General features: G+C 42.4%; 2 protein-coding genes across 2 annotated transcripts in view; one reads left to right on the top strand and one right to left on the bottom strand.

The window, feature by feature from the left end:
* Nucleotides 1-19,417, top strand: part of cracr2aa (calcium release activated channel regulator 2Aa) — a 124,483-nt gene extending 105,066 nt beyond the window's left edge. The window contains exons 16-18 of the mRNA XM_059978606.1: nucleotides 1,123-1,164; nucleotides 4,079-4,155; nucleotides 14,841-19,417. Coding sequence (XP_059834589.1) covers nucleotides 1,123-1,164; nucleotides 4,079-4,155; nucleotides 14,841-14,931 — 210 coding nt within the window. The 3' untranslated portion in view covers nucleotides 14,932-19,417. The remainder of the gene's footprint in view (nucleotides 1-1,122; nucleotides 1,165-4,078; nucleotides 4,156-14,840) is intronic.
* A 1,033-nt stretch (nucleotides 19,418-20,450) lies between these two features.
* LOC132397861 (protein arginine N-methyltransferase 1-like) overlaps nucleotides 20,451-22,518 on the bottom strand; it is a 150,821-nt gene continuing 148,753 nt past the window's right edge. The window contains exon 10 of the mRNA XM_059976616.1: nucleotides 20,451-20,802. Coding sequence (XP_059832599.1) covers nucleotides 20,719-20,802 — 84 coding nt within the window. The 3' untranslated portion in view covers nucleotides 20,451-20,718. The remainder of the gene's footprint in view (nucleotides 20,803-22,518) is intronic.

Below are 22,518 nucleotides of genomic sequence, written 5' to 3'. Positions count from 1 at the left end.
TATCTGTAGCTATGTAGAAAATGTATAAAAAAACTAATAAAAAAAAAAGTAGCCCTTCTCCAGTTTAGGATCTCAACCCACAGATAAGACCTATCGTTTTGCATATTTAATTTGAAATACTTATAGTTTAACTTTAAATTTTTCTGCCAAATGAAAGATCCACTTAAGGAATAGAAAATCTTTCTGCTACCTTTGCCCTTTCTCGCAATCTGTACATCCTTCTGCAGCCTCCCTGTTTCCTCAACACTATCTGCCCCTCCACCTACCTTTGTATCATCTGTAAACTTAGCTACAAAGCCATCTATTCTGTCATGCAAACCATTGACATATAATGTGACAAAAGACAAACCCAATATTGACCCCTGTAGAACACTACTAGTCATGTGCAGCTAATCAGATTTTTAAAAAAACTTTTGTTGTCTATTACGCCACTAGCATTTAGGGTAGCGGCGAAGGTCCTCCATCTCTGGTGATTTCTCAGCTTCTTTCATTGTGCCAGTTGCTTCCTCTCTGTTCTCACTACTGTCAGCCATGCAAGTCCCAGGTGGAGATTTGGGAATACTGTCACACTCAGATATAGAAGGATTTTTCATTGCTGTTTCTGTAACAGTTTCGTTTTACCAGTCAGGGTTGTTAGCCCTGAGCTGAAACCCCGAAACTGGAGGATCGGTGAACCACTCTTAGTCTGGCCTCTACCCTTAGACCTGTTTGGCATGGATGACCCTACCAAAAGCCAAAGCATAAACTTCTGACTCCAGCCAGCATCACTCTCTGGGTCAATGAGGCACAAAAGCCACAAAGTTGTGGTCCTCTTGAAGGAACCAATCAGAATTTCCACTCTTTGCTTCCTGCCAGTCAGCCATTCTTTTATCATTGCTGGTATTGTTCCTGTAATTCCATAGGCTCCTATCTTGTTAGCAGCTTCTTAAAGTCCAAGTAGGCAATATCTACTAACTCATGTTTGTCTATCCTGCATGTGCCATAAAGTATAGAAACCTACAGCAGAGAACAGAGCCCACAATATTGTGCTGATCTTTTATCCTAATCTAAGATCAATCAATAGTTCCATTTAATATCAGACCATGTACACAATATACAACCTGGAATCCTTGTACCTTGCAGAAATCCGTGAAAATAGAAGAGCACCCCAAAGAATCAGTGACGGTAAGAACCCAAATCATCCCCTCCTCCCCCATCATGCACAAAGAAAGACCACGATCTGCAGTACAACAAAAGTTGGTTGTTCACTCGACAATTTGACATACCACAGTCTCTCTGTCTCTCTCTCTCCCTAATAAGGGGTCAGAGAGATGACCCCCTTTCTCAGCAAAAGGGGATACCAACAAAAACAACAACTCGCTTATTTGCAGTGTTAAATTTGCAATGTTACTTTCTTTCTGTTCTCCAGTTTGAGAATTGGCAACAAACTTGCACCCACCAACAAGGAGAAGAAATAGAGAGCATGCGATTCACTGCGTACGGAGCCCCTGACAGCTGAGCCAGCTTTCACAATGTTCTGCTTTCTCCCATGACACTTCATTCAGTGGTACCAGCATAGGATTGGCTTGTCCCTAGGTCGCAAAGCCCTGGAACCCCGAAGGTGCACTTGGCTTCTGGGCCGTGTCCTTGGGGTATCGAGAAATGACCAGTTAATAAACTCCAGGAGCAGGTGCCACCGCTGCAAAGAACTGAAGTTTGAGTGTAGCTTGAGGTCGGGTATTCAACAGAAGCCCACCAATCTAAACCTTCCTTCCTACATAACCCTTGATCTTTTTCTTCTCTCTCTTTCATTCATGGCTTAATGGAAGAAGCCAGAGAGTGGTAGTGGAGGATTGCTACTCTGAGTGGAGGCCTGTGACTAGTGGTGTGCCTCAGGGATCAGTGCTGGCTCCATTGTTATTTGTCATCTATATCAATGATATGATAATGTGGCAAATTGGATCAGCAAATTTGCTGATGATACAAAGATTGGAGGTGTAGTGGACAGTGAGAAAGGTTTTCAAAGCTTGCAGAGGGATTTGGACCAGTTGGAGGAATGGGCAGAAAAATGGCAGATCTAGTTTAATGTGGACAAGTGTGAGGTATTGCACTTTGGAAGGTCAAACCAAGGTAGAACATACATGGTAAATGGTAGGACACTGAGGAGTGCAGTAGAACAGAGGGATCTGGGAGTACAGATACATAATTTCCTAAAAGTGGCGTCACAAGTAGATAGGGTTGTAAAGAAAGCTTTTGGTACATTGGCCTTTATAAATCAAAGTATTGAGTATAAGAGTAGGAATGTAATGGTGAGGTTGTATAAGACATTGGTGAGACCTAATTTGGAGTATTGTGTGCAGTTTTGGTCACCTAATTACAGGAAGGATATTAATAAGGTTGAAAGAGTGCAGAGAAGGTTTACAAGGATGATGCTGGGACTTGAAAAACTGAGTTACAGAGAAAGGTTGAATAGGTTAGGACTTTATTCCTTGGAGCGTAGGAGAATGAGGGGTGATTTGATAGAGGTGTATAAAATTATGATGGGTATAGATAGAGTGAATGCAAGCAGGCTTTTTCCACTGAGGCTAGGGGAGAAAAAAACAAGAGGTCATGGGTTAAGGGTGAAGGAGGAAAAGTTTAAAGGGAACATTGGGGGGGCTTCTTCACGCAGAGAGTGGTGGGAGTGTGGAATGAGCTGCCAGATGAAGTGGTGAATGCGGGCTCACTTTTGACATTTAAGAAAAACTTGGACAGGTATATGGATGAGAGGGGTTTGGAGGGATATGGCCCACGTGCAGGTCAGTGGGACTAGGCAAAAAGATGTTTCGGCACAGCCAAGAAAGGCCAAAAGGCCTGTTTCTGTGCTGTAATGTTCTATGGTTCTATGTGGCTATCTAAGAGTTACTTAAATACTCCTAATGGCCTACCACCACTCCTGGCAACGTGCTTCATGCACCTGCAACTCTGTGTAAAGATCTTACCTTTGACATTCTTCCTATCCTTTCCTCCAATCACCTTAAAATTATGCATTTCCACCCTGGGGGGGAAAAACTCTAGCTATCCACTACTGTATATCCACATCTCTGTCAGTGACTTCTCATCCTCCTTTGCTCCATAGAGAAAAGCCCTAACTGCTCAACTTATTCTCATAAAACATGACCTGGTTACCTAACAGCAGATCTAGTCTTTCCTCTAGTCAATCTGTTTATATATTATGTCAGGAATCCTTCTTGGACTCACCTAACAAATGCTACCCTATCCAAACCTTTTGCACTAAGGAAGTTCTAGTCAATATTTGGAAAGTTGAAGTCACTCATGACAACAACTCTTATTTTTACAGCTTTCCAAAATCTGTCTCCTGTTCTGCTCTCAATGGCTCTGTTATGGGAGGGATCTGTAGAATACAAACAATATAGTAATTGTTCCTTTCCTGTTTCTGATTCTACCCACACAATCTCTCCACAATGTCCACCCTATACCACAGGCTCCCTCACTCTCTCTCCCTAATAAGGGAAAAAAGAGATGTCTCCATTTCACAGTGAGAGGGGAGACGTAACAACTCGCTGATCTATGATGTTAAAAGTCCGTTGTGTCGCTTTTTCTGATCTCTGTGCCCAAAGATCTCAGCTGTCTGGGCACACAGCCTTAGATCTTCTATCTCCCACGACACACCGATCTCCTGCCCGGACACCAACCTTCAGCCTGCCAGTCTCCATAGCCATGTGATCTCAGCCTTCTGAAGGCAAGCTCTTGGACTGTGCCCTTGGCGTGCCGAATAACTGTCAGTTGTGAAACCCCGAGAGCAGGTCCCATTCCCACAAAGAACCATAGTCGCCGTGTAAGTCCAGGTCAGGGTCTTCAAAAGAACACTGAAAGGGAAAAATAGAGATCCAAAAGATGGAATTAGAGCTGTTTCTGCAGGTGCATGCAAAGGAGTCGCCGTTAGGTGCCATTAATTCTCCTAAGCATTTTCCATTAATTCATAGAGATGGATTGGGAATAATGGGAGAAGCTTGAGGGATGGGAGCATTGACTGGATTTGATGGGTTTCTGTGTACATTACAGAGCAGATTCAATTTAACTGAAACTCTTTTTACAGGAATCCAATATGATCTTCTATGAATGCAGTGCCTTCACTGGTGCCAACATCACTGAAGCTATCATGCACTTGGCAAGGTAAGAGAGGAACAATCTGAAAAACCATGTTACAATTCTTTGGTTTCAACACTTCAGCATTTAACCACATGTTACAAGGATTATTCCTTAGTAATAATGATCAGAGAGGCACAGAGAGAATCTGTGATTACTGATGATACCTTTATTGTCTAAACTAACAAGCATGTAGAAGGGTGGGTTAGTAAGTTTTCTGATGACACAAAGGTTGGGGGTGTTGTGAGCTAGTGGATGTAGTGTACCTGGATTTCCAGAAAGCTTTTGATAAAGTCCCACATAGATTAATGGGCAAAATTAAGGCACATGGTATTGGGGGCAGAGTACTGACATGGATTGAAAATTGGCTGGCTGACAGGAAACAAAGAGTAGTGATTAATGGATCCCTTTCAGAATGGCAGGCTGTGACCAGTGGGGTACCGCAAGGTTTGGTGCTGGGACTGCAGCTATTTACAATATACATTAATGATTTAGATGAAGGGATTAAAGGTAACATTAGCAAATTTGCTTTTGACACAAAGCTGGGTGGCAGTGTGAAATGTCAGTATGTTATGAGAATGCAGGGTGACTTGGACAGGTTCGGTGAGTGGGCAAATAGACAATAGGTGCAGAAGTAGACCATTCGGCCCTTCGAGCCTGCACCACCATTCTGAGATCATGGCTGATCATCTACTATCAATACCCGGTTCCTGCCTTGTCCCCATATCCCTTGATTCCCCTATCCATAAGATACCTATCTAGCACCTTCTTGAAAGCATCCAGAGAATTGGCCTCCACTGCCTTCCGAGGCAGTGCATTCCAGACCCCCACAATTCTCTGGGAGAAGTTTTTCCTTAACTCCGTCCTAAATGACCCACCCCTTATTCTCAAACCATGCCCTCTGGTACTGGACTCTCCCAGCATCTGGAACATATTTCCTGCCTCTATCTTGTCCAATCCCTTAATAATCTTATATGTTGCAATCAGATCCCCTCTCAATCTCCTTAATTCCAGCGTGTACAAGCCCAGTCTCTCTAACCTCTCTGCGTCAGACAGTCCGGACATCCCAGGAATTAACCTTGTGAATCTACACTGCACTTCCTCTACAGCCAGGATGTCCTTCCTTAACCCTGGAGACCAGAACTGTACACAATACTCCAGGTGTGGTCTCACCAGGGCCCTGTACAAATGCAAAAGGATTTCCTTGCCCTTGTCCTCAATTCCCTTTGTAATAAAGGCCAACATTCCATTAGCCTTCTTCACAGCCTGCTGCACTTGCTCATTCACCTTCAGTGACTGATGAACAAGGACTCCAAGATCTCTTTGTATTTCTCCCTTAACTAATTCTACACCATTCAGATAATAATCTGCCTTCTTGTTCTTACTCCCAAAGTGGATAACCTCACACTTATTCACATTAAACTTCTTCTGCCAAGTATCTGTCCACTCACTCAGCCTATCCAAGTCACCCTGAATTCTCCTAACATCCTCATCACATGTCACACTGCCACCCAGCTTAGTATCATCAGCAAACTTGCTGATGTTATTCTCAATGCCTTCATCTAAATTGTTGATGTAAATTGTAAACAGCTGTGGTCCCAATACCGAGCCCTGTGGCACCCCACTAGTCACCACCTGCCATTCAGAGAAACACCCATTCACCGTTACCCTTTGCTTTCTATCTGCCAACCAGTTTTCTATCCATGTCAATATCTTCCCCCCAATGCCATGAGCTCTGCTTCTACCCACCAATCTCCTATGTGGGACCTTATCAAATGCATTCTGAAAATCGAGGTACACTACATCCACTGGATCTCCCTTGTCTAACTTCCTGGTTACATCCTCAAAAAACTCCAATAGATTAGTCAAGCATGATTTGCCCTTGGTAAATCCATGCTGGCTCAGCCGAATCCTATCACTGCTCTCTAGATATGCCACTATTTCATCTTTAATAATGGACTCTAGCATCTTCCCCACTACTGATAGGACAGGACGATAGTTCTCTGTTTTCTCCCTCCCTCCTTTCTTAAAAACTGGGATAACATTAGCCATTCTCCAATCCTCAGGAACCGATCCTGAATCTAAGGAACATTGGAAAATGATTACCAATGCATCCGCAATTTCCAGAGCCACCTCCTTTAGTACCCTAGGATGCAGACCATCTGGACCTGTGGATTTGTCAGCCTTCAGTCCCATCAGTCTACTCATCACTGTTTCCTTCCTAATGTAAATCTGTTTCATTTCCTCTGTTACCCTATGTCCTTGGCCCATCCATACATCTGGGAGATTGCTTGTGTCTTCCCTAGTGAAGACAGTTCTAAAGTACTTATTAAATTCTTCTGCCATTTCTCTGTTTCCCATAACAATTTCACCCAATTCATTCTTCAAGGGCCCAACATTGTTCTTAACTATCTTCTTTCTCTTCACATACCTAAAAAAGCTTTTGCTATCCTCTAATACATACTAATGTATGGCAGATGCAGTTTAATGTGGATAAATGTAAGGTTATCCACTTTGGGAGTAAGAACAGGAAGGCAGTTTACTATCTAACTGGAGTCAAGTTAGGAAAAGGGGAAGTACAACGAGATCTAGGTGTTCTTGTACATCAGTCAATGAAAGCAAGCATGCAGGTACAGCAGGCAGTGAAGAAAGTTAATGGCATGCTGGCTTTTATAACAAGAGGAATTGAGTATAGGAGTAAAGGGGTCCTTCTGCAGCTGTACAGGGCCCTGGTGAGACCCCACCTGGAGTATTGTGTGCTGTTTTGGTCTCCAAATTTGAGGAAGGACATTCTTGCTTTTGAGTGGGTGCAGCGTAGGTTCACAAGGTTAATTCCCGGAATGGCGGGACTGTCATATGTTGAAAGATTGGAGCGACTGGGCTTGTATACACTGGAATTTAGAAGGATGAGAGGGGATCTGATTGAAACATATAAGATTATTAAGGGATTGGACACACTGAAGGCAGGAAGCATGTTCCTGCTGATGGGTGAGTCCAGAACTAGAGGCCACAGTTTAAGAATAAGGGGTTGGCCATTTAGAACAGAGATGTGGAAAAACTTTTTCACCCAGAGAATGGTGGATATGTGGAATGCTCTGCCCCAGAAGGCAGTGGAGGCCAAGTCTCTGGATGCATTCAAGAGAGAGTTAGATAGAGCTCTTATAGATAGCGGGGTCAAGGGATATGGGGAGAGGGCAGGAACAGGGTACTGATTGTGTATGATCAGCCATGATCACAGTGAATGGCAGTGCTGGCTAGAAGGGCCGAATGGCCTACTCCTGCACCTGCTGTCTATTGTCTATTGTGGATAGTGTGGAGGATTGTCAGAGGTTACAGTGGGACATCAATAGGAGGCAGAACTGGGCTGAAAAGTGGCAGATGGACTTCAACCCAGATAAGTGTGAAGTGGTTAATTCTGGTAGATCCAGTTTGAAGACAGAATGTAATATAACCCATAAAACTCTTGGCAGTGTGGAGGATGTGAGAGATCTTGGGGTCCATGTCAATAGGACACTCAAAGCTTCTGCACGGGTCAACAGTATTGTCATGAAAGCATATGGTGCATTGGCATTCAACAACCATAGGATTGAGTTCAAGAGCTGTGTGGTAATGTTACTGCTATAAAAGACTTGTTCTGACCTCACTTGGAATATTGTGTTCAGTTCTGGTCACCTCACTACAGGAAGGATGTGGATGCTATAGAGAGAGAGTGCAGAGGAGATTTACAAGGATGTTGCCTGGATTGGAGGGCGTTACTTATGAGAATAGGTTGAGTGTACTTGGCCTTTTTTCCTTGGAGTGATGGAGGATGAGAGGTGACCTGATAGTAGTGTATAAGGTAATGAGGGGCATTGATCATGTTGATAGCCAGAGGCTTTTTCCTAGGGCTGAAATGGCTATCATGAGGGGGTTAGGTATTGAAGGATTGCCAGGGATAAGTATTTCACACAGCGTGGTAGGCGTGTGGAATGTACTGCCAGCGGCGGTGGTGGAAACAGGTACAAGGGGTGATTGATAAGTTCGTGGCCTAAGGTAAAAGGAGTCAATTTTAGAAAACCTAGCACATTTATTTTTCAACATAGTCCCCTCCTATGTTTACACAGTTAGTCCAGCGGTCGTGAAGCATACGGATCCTTCTTTGTAGAAGTTGGCGTTTTGGACCTCCAGAAGTGGTCCACAGCAGGGGTGATTGATAAGTTTGTGGCCTAAGGTAGAAGGAGATGAGTTGTACAGCTCTCGTTACATGCATGTGCAGATCAACTCTTTGTGTGATTATGCAGAAAGTTTGAAGGTAATAACTCATCTCCTTCTAAGGCCACAAACTTATCAATCAGCCCTTGTACAATAGGGTCTTTAAAGAGCTTCTTGGATAGGTACATGGAGCTTAAAAAAATAGAGGGCTATGCACTAGGGAAATTCTAGGCAGTTTCTACAGTAGGATACATGGTCAGCACAACATTGTGGGCCAAATGGCCTGTAATATGCTATAAATTTCTATGTTCTATGTTCATGTGAATTCAAGTACCTGTGTGCACAACCACCAGGTTTCCCTTACTCTCCTGAACAGTCAAAGAATAGAAAAGGTAATACCCTGGCAAAGGAATCTACAATGGCCAGAAATCCCTCATTGTCCTGATCCATTCCGAACGTGTTCCACGTAAGGTCATTCACAGTTATATCTGTGATGGATAATTTTCAGAATTGTCACTACTTTGCGTTCGAAGCCTGTGCTTTTATATTCATTACTTACCAGTTCAAATGCTGCATTTCAGTATCATTGGCTATGGGTTATTTGACTGAACCTTTAACACCTTATTGGCTCAAGTCCAAGGGCTACACAACTTCATGCCTTGGGTAACTTCTTTTGTTCTGTTCAACACTAGTTCAAAGCAGACTAACCAGGTCACTCAGACACTGGACCAAGATAACAAGATTTCATCTGTAAAACTGCCATGTTACACAATACATAGCTTATCTGCAAATTATCTCAGGTTTAGAAGGTCAATAGCAGAAACTCCTTGTGTCCATGTTTAATTGCTCTGATTAAATTATCCCAGAGTAAGAACTAGTTCTCCAATAGTTCACAAAATAGCAGTATCCATTCCTTTCACCTCATGGCAAGAACAAAAACAGTTGGCCAATCTGCTTCACTGTCCTTGATTCATTTGAATTCACTGATTTGTAGACACCTAATTAATTGTTTTCATTATTTATTGAGGTGATCAAACTAGTTCAGTCCAACTGTTTTGTCCAGTTCATTCTAAATGTGGAGGAACAGCAGGGGTTGGGAATTAAATTTATGGAGATATCTTCATATTTACTCTCCCTATATTAAAATCTGAAGCTCATATTCCTGATCGGTCAGGGCATCAAAAGATATGGTGAAAAGGCAGATGTGTGGAGTTGAGTGGGATCTGAGATCAGCCATGATGGAATGGCAGAGTAGACTTGATAGGCTGAATGGCCTAATTCTGCTCCTATGTCTTATGGCCTTATATATTAGAAACCTTTCCTGATAATGCACCTGTCCAAATTACTATAAAAATTGTAACTGTTTGCACTTCTACCGCTTTCTCTGACAGCTCTGCCATATATTCACTATATTCTGTGGAAAAACCTGCCTCACAGATCTCCTTTGCCCTTCACAACTTAAATTTATGACATTTAGTTTTAGACTCTCTTAATCTGTGAAACAGACTGTGATGACCCACCTTGTCAATTCCCCTCTTGATTTTATAAACAACTCACACCATCACTCTCTATTTAACTCAAGCACTCCTTGTAAAGTTACTCTGCATTCTCTATATCTTAAACACACCCCAACAAAGAGAATCAGTTATCTGTGTCCCGATAGGGACCGTTCACCCAATGTGATCATATCCCGAGGAAGGTGAGCAGGGAGTTTGGAGTGGGCTTTAAGGTGGGCTGTGTAGAGAGTTTAGGATGAGCTGTGTCGAGGGTTTGGAGTGGGATGTGTAGGGGTTTTTGTATGGGCTGCATAAGGGTTTTGGGGAAGGCTGTGTAGGGTTCTTTGGGAGGGGGTGCGTACTGGTGTTTTGGGGTAGGCTATGATGGGGTTTTGGGATGGGCTGTGTTGAGATTTTGGGGTGGGCTGTGTAGGGGTTTGGGGATGGGCTGCAAAGGGTTTGGGATGGGCTGCATAGGGGATTTTGGGATGGGCTGCATAGGGGGTTTTAGGATGGGTTTGTTGGGGTTTTTGAGTTGGGCTGTGTTTGGATTTTGGGATTGGCTGTGTAGGGGGGGTTTGGGATGGGCTGCATAGGGAGGTTTCGGGTTGGGCAGTGTAGGGGTTTTGAGGTGAGCTGTGTACACTAGAAGGTGCAATGCAGGTACATAGGCAGTGGGGATCAGGCTGTAGCCTGTCCGTGAGATGTGGAGAGGTGGATGAATGCACATTACTCTGGGTGGGGGTTGCAGTTAGGTTAGAATGCATAAGACTATAAGACTTAGGAGCAGAATTATGCCATTCAGCCCATTGACTCTGCTTCGCTATTCCATCATGCTTGATCCTGGATCCCACTCAATCCCATACACTTTCTTTCACGCCATATCCTTTGATGTCCCAACTAATCAGGAAACTTAACAATTTCCACTTTGTTTTGAAAACTATATCAGCAAGTTTGCTGACGATACTAAACTGGGTGGCAGTGTGTCATGCGAAGAGGACATTAGGAGAATACAGGGAGACTTGGATAGGCTGAGTGAATGGGCAGATACTTGGCAGATGTCATTCAATGTGAATAAATGTGAAGTTATCCACTTTGGAAGCTGGAACAAGAGGGCAGAGTATTGTCTGAACGGTGTCGAATTAGGTAAGGGAGAAATGCAAAGAGACCTAGGAGTCCTAGTTCACCAGTCAATGAAGGTGAATGAGCAAGTGCAACAGGCAGTGAAGAGGGCAAATGGAATGTTGGCCTTTGTTACAAGGGGAATTGAATACAAGAGCAAGGATGTTCTTTTGCATTTGTACAGGGCCCTGGTGAGACCACACCTGGAATATTGTGTACAGTTTTGGTCTCCAGGTTTAAGGAAGGACATTCTGGCAATTGAGGAAGTGCAGCGTAGATTCACTAGGTTGATTCCTGGGATGGCAGGGCTGTCTTACGCAGAGAGATTGGAGAGATTGGGCTTGTACACGCTGGAATTGAGGAGATTGAGAGGGGATCTGATTGAAACGTTTAAGATAATTAAAGGATTTGATAGGATTGAGGCAGGAAATATGTTCCAGATGTTGGGAGAGTCCAGTACCAGAGGGCATGGATTGAGACTAAAAGGTCAGTTATTTAAAACAGAGTTGAGGAAGAGCTTCTTCTCCCAGAGAGTTGTGGAGGTGTGGAATGCACTGCCTCGGAAGACGGTGGAGGCCAATTCTCTGGATGCTTTCAAGAAGGAGCTGGATAGATATCTGATGGATAGGGGAATCAAGGGATATGGGGACAAGGCAGGGACTGGGTATTGATAGTGAATGATCAGCCATGATCTCAGAATGGCGGTGCAGACTCGAGGGGCCGAATGGTCTACTTCTGCATCTATTGTCTATTGTCTATTGTATATACCCATGGACTTGGCCTCCAACGCAGACTGTGGCAGAGTGTGCCACAGATTCATTACTCTCTGGCAAAAAAAATTCTTCCTTACCTCTGTACTGTGGATCAGTATTTGGAGTTATGATATAGTGGCCATTACAGAGACTTGGATGGCTCAGGGACAGGAATGGTTACTACAAGTGCCGGGTTTTAGATGTTTCAGAAAGGACAGGGAGGGAGGCAAAAGAGATGGGAGCGTGGCACTGTTGATTGGAGAAAGTGTCACAGCTGCAGAAAAGGTGGACGCCATGGAGGGATTGTCTACAGAGTCTCTGGGTGGAGGTTAGGAACAGGAAGGGGTCAATAACGTTACTGTGTGCCCAATAGTAACAGGGATATTGAAGAGCAGATACGGAAACAGATCCTGGAAAGGTGTATTCATAACAGAGTTGTCGTGAAAGGAGATTTTAATTTCCCGAATACCGATTGGCATCTCCCTGGAGCAAGGGGTTTAAATGGGGTGGAGTTTGTTAGGTGTGTTCATAAAGGTTTCTTGACACAGTATGTAGATAAGCCTACAAGAGGAGAGGCAGTACTTGATTTGGTATTGGGAGATGAACCTGGTCAGGTGTCAGATCTTTCAGTGGGAGAGCATTTTGGAGATAGTGATCATAATTCTGTCTCCTTTACAATAGCATTGGAGAGGGATAGGAACAGACAAGTTAGAAAAGTGTTTAATTGGAGTAAGAGGAACTATGAGGCTATCAGGCAAGAAATTGGAGGCTTAAATTGGAAGCAGATATTCTCAGGGAAAAGTACGGAAGAAATATGGCAAGTGTTCTGGGGATATTTGTGTGGAGTTCTGTATAGGTACGTTCCAATGAGACAGGGGAAGTTATGGTAGGGTACAGGAACCGTGGTATACAAAGGCTATAATAAATCTAGTCAAGAAGAAAAGAAAAGCTTACAAAAGGTTCAGAGAGCTAGGTAATCTTAGAGATCTAGAAGATTATAAGGCTACTAGGAAGGAGCTTAAGAAGGAAATTAGGAGACCAGAAGGGGCCATGAGAAGGCCTTGGCAGGCAGAATTAAGGAAACCCCCAAGGCATTCTACAAGTATGTGAAGAGCAAGACGATAAGAAGTGAAAGAATCGGACCTATCAAGTGTGACAGTGGGAAAACGTGTATGGAACCGGAGGAAATAGCAGAGGTACTTAATGAATACTTTACTTCAGTATTCACTGTGGAAAAAGATCTTAGTGATTGTAGTGATGACTTGCAACAGACTGAAAAGCTTGAGCGTGTAGATATTAAGAAAGAGGATGTACTGAGCTTTTTGAAAGCATCAAGTTGGATAAGTCGCCGGGACGGGACGGGACGGGACGAAATGTACCCCAGGCTACTGTGGGAGGCGAGGGAGGAGATTGCTGAGCTTCTGGCGATGATCTTTGCATGATCAATGGGGACGGGAGAGGTTCCAGAGGATTGAAGTGTTGCAGATGTTGTTTCTTTATTTAACAAAGGGAGTAGAGACAGCCCAGGAAATTATAGACCAGTGAGTCTTCCCTTATTGGTTGGTAAGTTGATGGAGAAGATTCTGAGAGTCAGGATTTATGAACATTTGGAGAGGTATAATATGATTTGGAGTAGTCAGTATGGCTCTGTCAAGGGCAGGACATGCCTTACAAGCCTGATTGAATTTTTTGAGGATGTGACTAAACACATTGATGAAGGAAGAGCAGTAGATGTAGTGTATATGGATTTCAGTAAGGCATTTGATAAAGTACCCCATGCAAGATTTATTGAGAACGTAAGGAGGCATGGGATCCAAGGGGACAATACTTTGTGGATCCAAAACTGGCTTGCCCACAGAAGGCAAAGAGTGGTTGCAGATGGGTCATATTCTGCATGGAGGTTGGTCACCAGTGGAATGCCTCAGGGATCTGTTCTGGGACCCTTACTCTTCGTGATTTTTATAAGTGACTGGATGAGGAAGTGGAGGGATGAGTTAGTAAGTTTGCTGATAACAAAAAGGTTGGAGGTGTTGTGGATAGTGTGGAGGGCTGTCAGAAGTTACAGTGGGACATTGACAGGATGCAGAACTGGACTGAGGAGTGGCAGATGGATTTCAACTCAGATAAGTGTGAGGTGGTTCATTTTGGTAGGTCAAATATGATGGCAGAATATAGTATTAATGGTAAGACTCTTGGAAGTGTGGAGGATCAGAGGGATCTTGGGGTCTGAGTCCATAGGATGCTCAAAGCAGCTGCACAGGTTGAATCATGTGGTGTATTGGCCTTCATTAATCATGGAATTGAATTTGGGAGCTGAGAGGTAATGTTGCAGCTATATAGGACCCTGGTCAGACCCCACTTGGAGTATTGTGCTCAGTTCTGGTCACCTCACTACAGGAAGGATGTGGAAGCCATAGAAAGAGTGCAGAGGAGATTTACAAGTATGTTGCCTGGATTGGGGAGCATGCCTTATGAGAATAGGTTGAGTGAACTCGGCCTTTTCTCCTTGAAGCAAAGGAGGATGAGAGGTGACCTGATAGAGGCATTGATCGTGTGGATGGTCAGAGGCTTGTTCCCAGGGCTGAAATGGTTGCCACAAGAGGACACAGGTTTAAGGTGCTGGGGAGTAGGTACAGTGGAGATGTCAGGGGTAAATTTTTTACTCAGAGTGGTGAGTGCATGGAATGGGCTGCTGGCCACAGTAGTGGAGGTGGATACGATGGGGTCTTTTAAGAGGCTTTTAAATAGGTACATGGAGCTTATAGAATAGAGGGCTATAGGTAAGCCTAGTATTTTCTGAGGTAGTGATATGTTAGGCATAACTTTGTGGGCCGAAGGGCCTGTAATGTCCTGTTGATTTTCTAGAGGGTCACACCTCAGTTTTGTGACTGTGCCCTCTAGTTCTGGATACCCCCCACCATAGAAAATATCCTCTCCACATCCACTCTATCTAGTCCTTTCAACATTCAGTAGGTTTTATTGAGATCCACTTTCTTCTAAAGTCCTCATTCAGTAACCTGTACTTCACTGACCACTGGGGCCATGTGCTCATTGAAGTTTTTTACATTTGTACAGAGATTGTAGAAAATTTTCAAACTATCAGTGTACTGTATTATAATTGTGATTAACAGTTATTTTGTTTTTATGTTAGACTTTTGAAGGAGCTGGAAGATAAAAAAAAGGAAAAGTTTGTTGAACTCAGTATAAACTCACCTCAACAGAAATCTTGCTGTTCCAAATAATAGAAAGTGAATCGTGTGATGAGAGATGTTGGGGGAAGGTATTGTATCTTCAGAAGTGTCTACTTGCGCTGTAGAGGTTGTGTGAGTTAGAAACAACCATCCTGAGTAGATTTACTGGCTGGTAGTTTTTCTAGTTACTATTTGAAATGTTGCTGAACGTTGGGTACATATGGGGATTCCATGCATGTTAAATCCCTTGTGATCAAACTATGGCTGCAGGTGATCAAATATCAGTACATTCTAGGCAGCTACTACTGTTTGGAAAACTGACTTGCCTTGCATGTCTCCTTTAAACATGACTTCCTCTCCTGAAACTTCTGCCGTCTAGTATTTGGCACTTCCAATATTAGAAAAATATCAATCCTATCTGATAACTTTATAAACTTCTATCAGAATGACCTTCAGCCTGTGCCATTTGAGAGAAAACAGTCCAAATCTGTCCAACCTATCTTAGAGCTAATACACTCCAATCCAAGGCCACCCTTCCTTCCTACCAAAGGGCAGCCCTTCTCCCCTTTGTACTTCAGTTGTCCCATGCTACCCTCTTGTTTATAATATATGCATCAAATGTCTTTGTGTGTATTCCTTAATTGTACTCATCAAGGATATTTTATGGCCACTTTTTGATCATTTAAATTCTCAGTGGGAGATGTTTCCTAATTCCTTTGTATTTCTATGAGACTTGTTTGATTTCAGCTTCCTACACCTTACATATGACTAAATTTTCTTTTTGTCTAAATTTATATAATCTCTTATCATTACGAGTTCCTAAACCTGAAGTATCATGTACAGTTGCCATTCTTTACTCTTTCATGAAACATACTTGTCCTGAATACTCACCCCCACCTTACTGCCTTCCCTCTCCACCCCATCTTCCCTCTTACCCCCACTTTGGACTTAAGTTCAGGGTGAAATATTTTAGGGGAATCTGAAAGGGAATTCTTCACTCAGAGATTGGTGGGAGTGTGGAATGAGCTGCCACTGGAAGTGGTGGATGTGGGTTTGATTTAGACACTAAAGAGAAATTTGGATGGTGACATGGATGGGAGGTGTATGGAGGCTATGGTGCAGGTAGTTGGAAATAGGCAGTGAAAGCAAAACAGGCCGGCATTGACTAGAAGGGCCGAAGGGCCTGTTTCCGTGCTGCTTGGCTCTGTAACTCTAATTAGGTCAGCTGAACTTATAAATGATTCACATATGCCAGATGTGGACTTGCCCAATAACAGCTGCTCTCATCCTACTCTCCTTAGCTCCTGCCTAATAACATAGTAATTTATCTTCCCCAAATTTATCACTTTACCATTCCAGGTCCAAGCTTCTCTTTCTTCATATTTATTTCAGAACATAAGGAATTGTGATCACTATTTCCAAAGTACTCTCCCACTGAAACAGTCTTGTTTCCCTAAACAAGATCTAGTATGGCTTCCTCCTCTAGTTGGACTATCCATGTTTTGTTTCAAAATACCTTTATAGATGCACCTTACAAATTCTATCCCAACTAAGCTTGCATTGAGTTGCAGTCAATATTGGGGAAGTTAAACTGCAACAACTCTGTTATGTTTCCATGATCTGCCCAAGTCTCTGTTTCTCTATTTCCCATTGGCTATTGATAGATCTATTGTGCAATGCCATCAGAGTGATTGTACCTGTCTTGGTTTGTTTAGCTCTACCACATTGCATTAGGTAAAACACTATTAAAACATACAGGATACTTTTCTTTGCTCACCATGGGAACAATTTCAGAGTTGGAAAGTAACACTAGGACTATATGCAGCACTAGACAGACCACAACTGAAGTATCATGTACAGTTCTAGTCACGGCTTTGTGGAAAAGATATAACTGCACTGCAGGGGGTGTAAAAGAGATTCACCAGGATGTTGCCAGGACTAGAAAACTGTGTTTATGGGAAAAGTTGAGATTCTTTTCTTTGGAACTAAAGGGATATTATTTCGTTATCTATAGTATTAGGGGCACAATGGTTTTCCATTGTTTAAAAAGGGTTCTAAGAGTAAACCTAGTAATTATAGGCCTGTAAGTTTGATGTCAGTGGTGGGTAAATTAATGGAAAGTATTCTTAGTGATGGTATATATAATTATCTGGATAGACAGGGTCTGGTTAGGAACAGTCAACATGGATTTGTGTGTGGAAGGTCATGTTTGACAAATGTTGAATTTTTTGAAGAGGTTACCAGAAAGTTGATGAGGGTAAAGCAGTGGATGTTGTCTATATGGACTTCAGTAAGGCCTTTGACAAGGTTCCACATGGAAAGTTAATTAGGAAAGGTTCAATCTTTAGGTGTTAATATTGAATTAGTAAAATGGATTCAACAGTGGCTGGATGGGAGATGCCAGAGAGTAGTGGTGGATAACTGTTTGTCATGTTGGAGGCTGGTGACTAGTGGTGTGCCTCAGGGATCTGTACTGGGTCCAATGTTGTTTGTCATACACACTAATGATTTGGATGATGGGGTGGTAAATTGGATTAGTAAGTATGCAGATGATACTAAGATAGGTGGCGTTGTGGATAATGAAGTAGGTTTTCAAAGCTTGCAGAGAGATTTAGGCCAGTTAGAAGAGTGAGCTGAAAGATGGCAGATGGAGTTTAATGCTGATAAGTGTGAGGTGCTACATTTTGGTAGGACTAATCAAAATAGGACATACATGGTAAATGGTAGGGCATTGGAGAATGTAGTAGAACAGAGTGATTTAGGAATAATAGTGCATAGTTCCGTGAAGGTGGATCTCATGTGGATAGGGTGGTGAAGAAAGCTTTTGGTATGCTGGCCTTTATAAATCAGAGCATTGAGTATAGGAGTTGGGATGTAATGTTAAAATTGTACAAGGCATTGGTAAGGCCGAATTTGGAGTATTGTGTACAGTTCTGGTCACTGAATTATAAGAAAGATATCAACAAAATAGAGAGAGTACAGAGAAGATTTACTAGAATGTTACCTGGGTTTCAGCACCTAAGTTACAGGGAAAGGCTGAATAAGTTAGGTCTTTATTCTTTGGAGCGTAGAAGGTTGAGGGGAATCTTGAGAGAGGCATTTAAAATTATGAGGGGGATAGATAGAGTTGATGTTGATAGGCTTTTTTCATTGAGAGTAGGGGAGATTCAAACAAGAGGACATGAGTTGAGAGTTAGGGGGCAAAAGTTTAGGGGTAACACAAGGGGGAGTTTCTTTACTTAGAGAGTGGTAGCTGTGTGGAACGAGCTTCCAGTAGAAGTGGTAGAGGCAGGTTCGATTTTGTCATTTAAAAAAAAATTGGATAGGTATATGGACAGGAAAGGAATGGGGAGTTATGGGCTGAGTGCAGGTCAGTGGGACTAGGTGAGAGTAAGTGTTCGGCGCAGACTAGAAGGGCTGAGATGGCCTGTTTCCGTGCTGTAATGGTTGTATGGTAGATTAGCAGTTAGCACAATGTTATTACAGCTCAGAGTGTCAGAACTTTGAGTTCATTCCAGCACCCTTGTAAGAAAGTTTGTATGATCCACTGGGTGCTCTGATTTCCTCACACAGTTCAAAGACATACCAGTTGGTAGGTTAATTGGATATTGTAAATTGTCCTGTGATTAGATAGGATTAAAGTGGGAGATTGCTAGGCAGTGTGGCTTGAAGAGTCCGGAGGGCTTATTCTGTGCTGTATCTCTAAACAAAAGGGTCCTGGATAGACTAAGAACAATACACCTGTTGTCCAGAGCATTGGTCATGATTAGAGGGAAGAAAGGCAAAGTACTTTTCATCCAGAATGTGTAAAGTCTCTGGAATGCACAAACAGAGCTTCAGCGAGGCATAAGACCATGTCTCATTTAAAAAGCACTTGGCTGGGTGATGGGAAAGTGACTTTGAGACCCTCTTTTGGAAGGTGGGATTAGATGTGAGCTCTCCTATTAACAGTAATGGTCTCTATCAGGAGTGTAAATGGTCTTTGATTCTGTACAAATATTCAAGTTATTGTTGAACAATTTTGTAGTGCAGCTCTCCCAGACAGGACCCCAAGTCCATAGGTGTCTGTGAATTTATCAAGGTTCACTGACTGGATTCAACTTGACGGTTCAAGATTCTTTGCTTTAGTCCAGTTTTATGCTAATTCTCCTTTAGCACAGCAGGTTCTGACACAACTGACTAGATTGGGGAATTATTTTATAAGCCAATGCGGAGTCAAACACCATTGTGAGACAGGACTTGCATAATCATTCAAATAGCTGACTTCCTTCCGTGAAGGGAATTTTAAACCAGGTGTTTCTTCTGAGACTTGCTATTCCTTTTAAAATTTAGTTCCAGATTATATAAATTAACTGAATTTGATTTGCTCTGCTGGGATCTGAGCTCATTTGTTTTGCAACTTCTTTGTTATTAGTACGACAATTTAACAATGCGTCTGTTCCCATGAAAGGGTCTTGAGTTTACTCACTTTTCTGCCAGAATTATGCTTTGATAAATGGTGTAAAAATTTTTGTAAACCAGCTGGACTCAAACCAGAGTTAAGTGCATGGTTATTGATTGTGAGAATAAGTGAAATTTGGTTACTTGTCCAAACCTGTGTCAATAAATAAATATGGTGAAAGTTGTTGTAGTTTAATGAGTGAATGAATTACATTTGCTTTGATTTTAAAAGTTTGTTTTTTAAAAAATGACACCTCAGTATTTTGATAGTGTTGTCAAATATTTTGCAGGAAAACAGTAGAATTGCAAATGAAAGCACAGAGCTCAAATTTACCACTTAACAAAGTGAGATACACTGCAGTTTTATGTCATTTTTACTATCTGGCAATCTTGGAACTTCACACTATACAATTACACAAAATGTGATCAATAAAAGCAAGTTTAATTGCAAGTTGTACAAAGAGAATTTAATCAGTTGCTGGATAATTTACAATTTTTGTATGAATTATACAACAATATGGAGAACATTTCAGCAAATGTACAAAGCAAATATTTTATTCTTTAAAATGAACATTAAGCTGCATTTTAAAGGTTAAAAATCTTTGAATTCTAATCATCTGACTAAGAATGCAACAAAGAATACGAGCAAGATGTCCACGTATGGCTCTAGTCCCTGCCGATGGAGTTCCTCTTCAGCGGACACTGCCAGCCAGCTATTTCTGTTTTGTCCCTTCAATTGCAATATATGGAAACTCAGAAATTATGATATTTCATTTCTTGTCATGAAGGACACCAACACCTTCCATTGCAACACACAAAATGCTGGAGGAACTGAGCAGGCCAGGCAGTATCTATGGAAGAAAAGTACAGTCGATGTTTCAGACTGAGACCCTTCATTAGAACTCCTGATGTCATGAGTCCTGATGAAGTGTCTCGGCCCAAAATGTTGACTGTATTTTTCATAGATGCTGCCTAGCCTGCTGAATTCCTCCAGCATTTTGTGTGTGTTACTCTGGATTTCCAGCACCCGCAGATTTTCTCGTTTGTGATTGGAATACCTTCCATTGCTATAGTTGTCAGAACCCTTTTACAAAAATGTTGATATAACTTGCAAGTAGATATGTAGCAGCCAATAATTACCAACACAAAATCATTGACCATGCATTGATTCTTGGCACACTTCTGTTTCTGAAAAGAAGTCTTGAAACAAGTGATGCAGCAGGTTTTATTTCCTGGCTTTGAAACACTTTGTGCCTTGGTAACTCTGAGGGATCAAAGATGGACATTTATGTCTCCAGAACATAACTTGTGTTGGGGATTATCAGGTGCTGGACTCCACATCCTAAATTCATTAACATCAGAATAATAGCAGATATGATGCAAAGAATTGTAAAACAGTTAACGCATCTTGTAATCATGAGAGAATGATGCTTCACACAACTGGCCCCGGAAATCCAGCTCCAGTGTAAAATCCAGATCACGCTGCAATGAAAGAAAATGAACAGCTTACAAATGGTGACATTATTACAGGGTCATTAATGGAGCATTCCTTTCATCTGAAATAAAATTCCTACCCTCTGCTATACAATATTCCTTCAGGGTGTGTCTGCTTGCAGCTCATATCATTGTTTTATTCACTGCCACATTTCTCAAAGATACTGGAAGTAACCAGATTTTCAAAAATCAAGCCTTTTTCTTAGCAAACAAACTTCTTCAGCTTTTCCTCATCCCATCCCACCCCTCCACATTCATCCCCATCCCAAACATACAGACTGCAATGTCCTGAATTCCAGATCAGAGGAGGAATCTCTACATTGAACACATTTTAAAAACTGCTGGCTGTTTTAAAACTGGACCTCAAGTTCAGTAAATAAACCTCTAATCGTACAACAGAGGAATATGTCCAATGGCCCATCATATCTGCTGACCATAATGCCAAATTAAACTAATCCCACTTGCCTGGACACAGTCCATATCCCTCCAATCCCTCTGTCTATTCATGTAGCGATCTAATTGCCTCTTAAAATATCTGTTTCCACAACCACCCCGGCAGGTATTAAAAATTGTCTCACAAATCTTTATAATTTCCCCAACTTGAGTATTTGACACTGCTAGCTGGAGAAAAAGGCTACCACCCAAATGCTGCTGGGCCCACTGAGTTCCATCAGCAGATTGCAGATGCGGAATCTGAAGCTGCAGTCTCTTATATCTTCAGAGCAAGGATTCCCAACCTTTTTTATGGTTGTTAACTCCTGCTGTAGAGAAGCCATTGGACCATAAGACAGCGGAGCCGAATTAGGCCATTCCATCATGGCTGATTTACTATCCCTCTCAACCCATAGCCTTTGATGCCCAGACTAATCAAGAACCTATCATCCTCAGCTTTAAATATACTCAGTGACTCAAATACCTCCACATTCATCTGTGGCAATGAATTCCACAGATTCACTACCTTCTGGCTAAAGAAATTCCTCCTCATCTTTGTTTTAAATGGACATTATTCTGGGGCTGTGCCCTCTGGTTCTAGTATCCCCTACTATCAGAAACATTCTCTCCACATTCATTTTATCTAGGCCTTGCAGTATTCAATAGGTTTCAATGAATCCCTACCCCTGTTCTTCTATAGTGAGTATAGGAATAGAATAAGGTGGAGGATAAATGCATGGCTGAGGGATTGAAGCAGGGGGCAGGGATTCAGATCTCTGGATCATTGGGACCTCTTCTGGGGCAGGTGTGACCTGTACAAAAAGGATGGGTTGCATTTGAATCTGAGGGGGATCAATATCCTGATGGGGAGGTTTGCAAAGACTATTGGGGGGAGTTTAAACTAGAATTGTTGGAGTGTGGGAACTGAACTGAAGTGATGGAGGAAAAGGAGGTTGGCTCACAAACAGAGTAAGCTTGGAGACAGTGCGAAAGGAAGGATAGGCAGCTGATAGAGCACTCAGACCGATAGTTTGGGATGTTTCTATTTTAATGCGAGGAGTATTATGAATAAAGCAGATGAGCTTGGAACGTGGATCAGCACTTGGAGCTATGATGTTGTGGCCATTACAGAGACTTGGATGGTGCATGGGCAGGAATGGCTACTTCAAGTGCCAGGCTTTAGATGTTTCAGAAAGGACAGAAAGGGAGGCAAAAGAGGTGGGGGCGTGGTACTGTTGATCAGAGATTGTGCCACGGCTGCAGAAAAGGAGG

This window comes from Hypanus sabinus, chromosome 8 (assembly GCF_030144855.1).
Source record: "Hypanus sabinus isolate sHypSab1 chromosome 8, sHypSab1.hap1, whole genome shotgun sequence".
Taxonomy (NCBI): Eukaryota; Metazoa; Chordata; class Chondrichthyes; order Myliobatiformes; family Dasyatidae; genus Hypanus; species Hypanus sabinus.
The sequence above is the reverse complement of the archived record's forward strand: the minus strand, read 5'-3'. Positions and strand labels throughout refer to the sequence as shown.